The 6,629-nt window shown below is 36.7% G+C and overlaps 1 protein-coding gene across 1 annotated transcript in view; it reads left to right on the top strand.

Annotated features, from left to right (window-relative positions):
- Positions 1–6,629, top strand: part of Nucb2 (nucleobindin 2) — a 71,671-nt gene that overhangs the window by 41,708 nt on the left and 23,334 nt on the right. The window contains exons 6-10 of the mRNA XM_023719328.1: positions 736–921; positions 1,111–1,201; positions 1,798–1,856; positions 2,270–2,362; positions 5,794–5,905. Of these exons, the coding sequence (XP_023575096.1) occupies positions 736–921; positions 1,111–1,201; positions 1,798–1,856; positions 2,270–2,362; positions 5,794–5,905 (541 nt within the window). The remainder of the gene's footprint in view (positions 1–735; positions 922–1,110; positions 1,202–1,797; positions 1,857–2,269; positions 2,363–5,793; positions 5,906–6,629) is intronic.

A 6,629-nucleotide genomic window follows, 5' to 3' on the forward strand; every position in this document is an offset into this window, starting at 1 on the left:
GCCTCAGGGATTTTAGATGAAAGTTTGAGGGCCTAGTCTTTACATGTTACAGTCTATTTGTTTCTAGATTTAGTGACATCATTAAGAACAATTCTAATTTTCTGTACTGTACAGACTTAATATAGTCCCTTACTATTCCTTTTTCTTTCAATTGATTTATGTATTTCTGACTTATGAGAAATTTCTAAAAGTGAATCTGGCTTTGAACTTTTAGTTTCTTTGGATTTTTACAACCCAAGTAATAATAGTTACTAAAGTAAAATGGTAGAATTAACAAAAATTAGTCAAGTATGGTTTTGCTTTCCTAAACTACCTTCTGTTTGAAAGTCTGCTGTATTTAAAAGTGACTTTAATGATATGTTCAAAACATTTCTTTCAGGGGCTGGGGAGATGGCTCAGTGGAATAAGTGCTTCCCTGGCAAGCGCAAGGGCCTGAGTTCAATCCCTGGTTCCGCCAAAAAAAAAAAAAACAACAAAAACAAAAACCTATTTCTTTTTATTTAATTCAAATGCATCTGACCTAGCAATGGTGGTACACACCTATAATGCCAGTGACTTTTGAGAGTGAGGCAGTTTTGCAAATTCAAACCCAGACTGGGCAATTTATTGAGAACGTCTCTCAAAACAGAAATAAAAGTGGTAACATATAGCTCAGTAACATAACACCCCTAGTAATGATCTCAAATATATTTTTTTAAAAAATAACCAAAACCCAAGTAAATTATTAAATTCTAGGCAACAAATGATTTGGAGCAGTATGACAAGACTCGACATGAAGAATTTAAAAAATATGAAATGATGAAGGAACATGAACGGAGAGAATATTTAAAAACATTAGATGAAGAAAAGAGAAAAGAAGAAGAATCTAAATTTGAAGAAATGAAGAAAAAGCATGAAAATCATCCCAAAGTTAATCATCCAGTAAGGATTATAACTATAAAACCATTTTTACACAAACTAAGATTTTGTACCAGATAGAATTTTGTTACAAGTTATTAGTACTTAAGTTTTAATTAATTCTTCAAAGTTTCCCCAAACTCATGCCTTATTTTGAGTCCATACAGATAGATTATATTTTGTTTTGAGCAATTTTTTAAAATTGGTTCACAGGGAAGCAAAGATCAACTAAAAGAGGTATGGGAAGAGGCTGATGGATTGGACCCTAATGACTTTGACCCCAAGACATTTTTCAAATTACATGGTAACAGATTTGATACAAATATTGATATTTATATCTGCTGTTTGAAAAAATTATATTTTCTTTACTCCTAAGTGCTTTCTACCAAGATTGATTATTGAGTCCTATGATAGTAAATGCCTAGAGTTTTTCTCTAGGGTACTATGATAGTCTTTGTTGCTGATAGATAGTATAAAATATTTTGGATCAATAGCTATCTTTCTATGTCCATTTATTATTGAGTGACTTATTGCAAAGTTCCTGTAAATTGAAGGTAATTTTGTGGCTAGTTACTTTGTATCTAAATATCTTTATACTACAATATTAAATTTTTAAAAAAAACCAAAAAAACCTTTACTTTTACTCTATAGCGTATTTGTTTACAGTATATTTTTGAGAACATGAATAAGCTGTTTATCTAAAAAATGATCATAGATCATAAATATAGAATTGTTTTTACTTGGGCTGCTTTGAAGTTTTGTGAGAAAGGAGAAATCCCCCTTAACATGTTATTTCATGTTAGCACTAATCTGCAAATCGTTTGTAAATAATTGCCTTGTAATTATTTATTTTCTAAGGGTTTAAAATCCATTTTTGCATCTGTAACTTCTAAACTTTAGATGTCAATGGTGATGGATTCCTGGATGAGCAAGAATTAGAAGCCCTGTTTACTAAGGAGGTAAGTTAGTTTAATAAATAATCAGTGTTCGTATTGTCTCATTTTACTTAGTCATTTTCTTGTCACTGAGACACAGTATCTGACACCCACAAACTGAAGGAAGAGAGATTAGTTTGCCTTCCAGTTTGTAGCGGTATCAGTCCCTCATTCACTGGCTCCAAAGTAGGATGGGTGGGCTAAGGCGGAGAGTAGGATGCAGAGGGTCATGGCAACCAGGAAGCAGAGTGTGAGGAAGCGCCAGACCCCACCTCCAAACAGGTCAGCTGCAAACCCATAATCCGTTCACCATCCATGGCCCACCATGAGCACATGAAGGTCTTGGTGGGGGTCATATGTATAGATGTAAACCATAAAATGTTTCCCCTTCCATTACTTTATCTTCTTTCTTGTTGATTTTTGAATTTTCTTGTTAGTTGGAGAAAGTGTATGATGCCCAGAATGAAGAGGATGATATGGTGGAAATGGAGGAAGAAAGGCTTAGAATGAGGGAACATGTCATGAATGAGGTATGCTTTAAAAGTTTAAGATTTTTTTTTTATTTCTATGGACTCTTCAAGTTCTTGCAATAAATCTTATGGTAAGATGGAAAAATAAATATACAGAACAAGTATTTAATTGAATTTTGCATTTTTGATTTATCATATGAATCACTTTGTATAAGTAAAGTAACTTATAACATTAAAATATTTTAATTTATACTTTAAAATATTTTTAATAGGAACGATGAGATAGCTCAGTGGACTAAGCACTTGCTTAGATAAGTGCAGGGGCCAGAGTTCAATCCCTGGCACTGCATGCCATGTCAGCCCCAGCCCCAGGGCGTGCTGAGCCCCCAGTGGAGTCTGGGCGTGGTAGCACATGCCTGTAATCACAGCACTAGGGAGGCTGAAAATTAGGAGGATCACTACAAGTTTGAGCTGTGTAGTGAGACCCTGCACACACACACACACACACACACACACACACACACATATATATATATATATCTCACATATAAAAATCCTTATTGGGAGGTAGTTAGAAAAGTTAGGTTCAATGTTTAACATTTTAAAAACCTACATTAGCCTTTAGAAGTTGTGTATGTCATATAAGAATCTGAACATAAAATCTTCTAAAATCCAAAACTGTTTGAACACTAAGATGCCACAGGTAGGAAGCTCCGTTCTGCATCATGTAATGTTTCATGCACCAAATATTTTGTAAAATTGTGTATCTCTAAGCTGTGTGTGTACATATATGAAACATAAATGAATTCTCTTTGTAGAGGGATTTAATCCATAATGCACCTCATTATGTATTTGCAAGTATTCCAAAACTCCCCCCTAAAAATAAAATTTAAACACTTGTTCCATTCATTTTGGATAAGGGCTGTTCAACCTATACTAAGAGAAACCCAAACCTCAAAACTCTTTTCTGGCTTCTGACAACAGATACTCATTTTTATTTATTTATTTATTTTTTTGGTCTTCTTGAGACAGGTCTTGCTATGCATTTCAGGTGGGCGTTGAGTTTACTTTGCAGCCCAGGCTAGTCTCAAACTCACAGCGATCCTCCTGCCTCAGCCTTGTGAGTGGTGTGCGAGTGCTGTAGGTGCCACCATGTCCAGGCTCAAATACTCATTCCTTGTTTCCATCATATAAACTTAAAAGTTGACTTCAGCTAGGTGTGACAAACAGGCTGACTTGGCAAGCTTGGCTCTATATTTCTTATTTCCAGACTCTATGTCATATCAAAGATGTAAGAAACCCCAAACCAAATACAAATTTCAGACTTCTCAATACTCAACTGTAGCAAACCCCATGTCCACTTATATCCTTGTGTGAGGTGTGACCATATTAGGCCCTTGTCAGTGAGGAGGGCTATCTTCCTCCCACAGGGTGTATCAGCAGTTACGTGCCCCTAGGCAGGCACGTGCACTTCTGTTCCAGTAGGGAGCACTGTTGCAAACAGAAACTCAAAACCATCAGAGTCCAGCGCAGTGTCTCACCCTGCCTGGCTCCTGACATTTGGCACATCTGTCACCTGTTCTTTCTTGATGTGATTTCTTCACTTGGCCTCTGAGAAACAAGACGTTCTTAGTTTCTTCATATTCTCTTTCTTGTCAGTCTTCTTTGCCACCTGGTACTCTTCTCCCCAAGTTCTGAATGTTTCTATGCCTTGGGCCTGTCTCCTTTCTATGTTCATTCTTTCCTTGGGTGATATATGAAGTTCTGTGTTTCTCTCTGCTCTGTAATGCCGTGAATGCAAAATTATTACCACAAGATTTCTCCATGTGTGAGCTCCAGGCTTGTATGTTTGACATTTCCCATGGCAGGTTCAATGTGAATCTTCTTCAGATGTTTGACCTTCATTTCAGCAACAGAATCATGACTCATGCTGTAGCTTGAGCCACATCATTCTTCTCTCCTTTTCTCACACCCTGCTCTGACCCTTATCGCTCCATTTTTATCCACCTTTCCCACAATCCAGAATCTGCCCACTGCTGCTACTTCCAAGTCTATAGTTTCTCTGCTTCCACTCCTTAAGCTGTTGCAGTCTCTCCTCCACGCAGCAATCAGAATAATTCCGGAACAGCATAAGGTGCTTAGGCCCTGGTGCTCTGGGCTCTGAATACCTCAGTGGCTGCCATTTTACTTAGAGTGGTGGTGTGCACCTGTAATCCCAGCACTTGGGAGGCTGAAAACAGGAAACTCACTAGGAGTCAGATCTGTGTAGTGAGACCCTGTAGACCCTGTACTACATACATTAAAAGAAAGAAGAGTCCCAGGGTCCCCTGTCCTGATCACCACATGATGGCACTCACCCTGGCCTTGCTTTCTCACCTGTACCTTATGTCCCTGTCTCACTCTGCCCTGGCCACATGGGCCTTCTTGGTGTTTTTCTTTCACTAAACTCTCACTTCAGGGCCTAGAACTGAAATCTTCCTCTCTGTGGGACACTCCTCTAGATCATCACAGGGTCTCACTGCTACTAGATCTGAGCTCAAATTTTCATTCCTCTGAGAGACCTCATGGTCCCCTACTTAAAATATTTCCCTTTCTTTGCAGTGTTTGACCTTTTCTCCTCCCTCCAAGCATAAAAGTGACATGGACGTCATATGCATGTCACCTTAAGCTCACTGTTTCAGTGTGGTGATTTTTCACCTGAATAGTTGAGCTGTTACTGCTGAATTGGAATCTCTGTTGAGTGCTGGCACCCCAAGTTCCAGTGAATTTCTTTGGCCTTTATAAAGTTCACCTTTGTAATTGAGTTTGTGAGTTGTATCATTTCAAGAAAAAATGCTAAGAGCATTTAAATTGAAACTCCTTTATGCTTAGCTCAAACATTATAAATTGGTGCTATTTTTGCTCAAGCAGTTGGTTGCAAGGATTACAGAGGCTGGATGTGGTGGTGTATACCTGTAATCCCAGCATTTGGGAGGCTGGCCAGCCCAAACTACCTAGCAAGTCCTTATCTGAAAACAATAACTCACACACACACACACACACACACACACGGATTTTAGATATTCTAGATATTCTGGTGAGACAGCAAGACAATAAATACCAGCCCAACCAGTCACATTTATCTATTCAAATGTATCGATCTTTGGACTATGAGATACATCAGTATTTTGTATTTTCAAATTGGAATTATAGATGGGTGTTTTTTTGTTTTTTTTTTCCAGAACCGGGGATTGAACTCAGACCCTTGTGCTTACCAGGGAAGCGCTTATTCCACTGAGCCATCTCCCTGGCCCCACAAATTGGAATTATAGAGAAAGACACCCATTTTCTCGCTTAGTATAATGTGGAGAGTTTTGTTTCAACTTTTTTCCCCTCTAGTTTCTATGGCTGTTAGTCTAGTTCTAATTGCTGTATATTTATCTAGAGGTGTTTATTAGAAGACATATTAATATTGGAATAATCTATAAAAGCTGTTGTTTTCCTTTAATCAGGTTGATACAAACAAAGATCGATTGGTGACTCTGGAAGAATTTTTGAAAGCTACAGAGAAAAAGGAATTCTTGGAGCCAGATAGCTGGGAGGTAATAAAACCTACTTTAAATGGTATATGTAGTCAAGAACTTTTGTATCAGTTTATTCTCTTAACTTTTATTTCCTGTTATGCTTGTATCACATAACTGTTTTTAGTTCTTATAAAGATTGCAGCAGTTGATTTATTTGTAATCATAGTGTATATAATTAGAAATCTTAATTATACTTTTTTCTAAGTATAAAATAAAATGATAAAAAATAAAAATAAAGTGATGGGCTAGGTAGATAGCTCAGCAGCACAGTGCCTGCCTTGGAAGCACAAGGTTCTGAGTTCAATTCCAGATACCAAAGAAAAGTTACTGAAAATATAAACATTTTAAATATTTATAAAGTTTATAAAATATATAAACACATTAAATGAATAAATTAGAAGTCATTTGTCTCTATCACTTAGATGTAGACACTTAAATTATTCATAGTATTGGGAATATTATCAGCTTATACATATACATATGTATATTATTCCAGATTTGGCCAGTGAGAGTTTTTTCAGGCTGGCTTTTATGGACATTTTCTTTTTTAAAAAATATATATTTATTTTTTTATTGAGAAATGAATATAAGTGAGACAGTTTCACAGCTGATTAATAGGACAGTTTTGATAGTCAATACACTGTACATTGTTATCTTCTCAGTAGTTATCCATAGTACAAGAAGCAGACAGGATATTCTGTCCAAACACTGTTAGTACACCTCTTTCTTCTCATTGAGTTAAGCAAAAGTAGCTGTAAATCTAT

This window comes from Octodon degus, unplaced genomic scaffold, assembly GCF_000260255.1.
Source record: "Octodon degus isolate 3935 unplaced genomic scaffold, OctDeg1.0 scaffold00067, whole genome shotgun sequence".
Lineage (NCBI taxonomy): Eukaryota > Metazoa > Chordata > Mammalia > Rodentia > Octodontidae > Octodon > Octodon degus.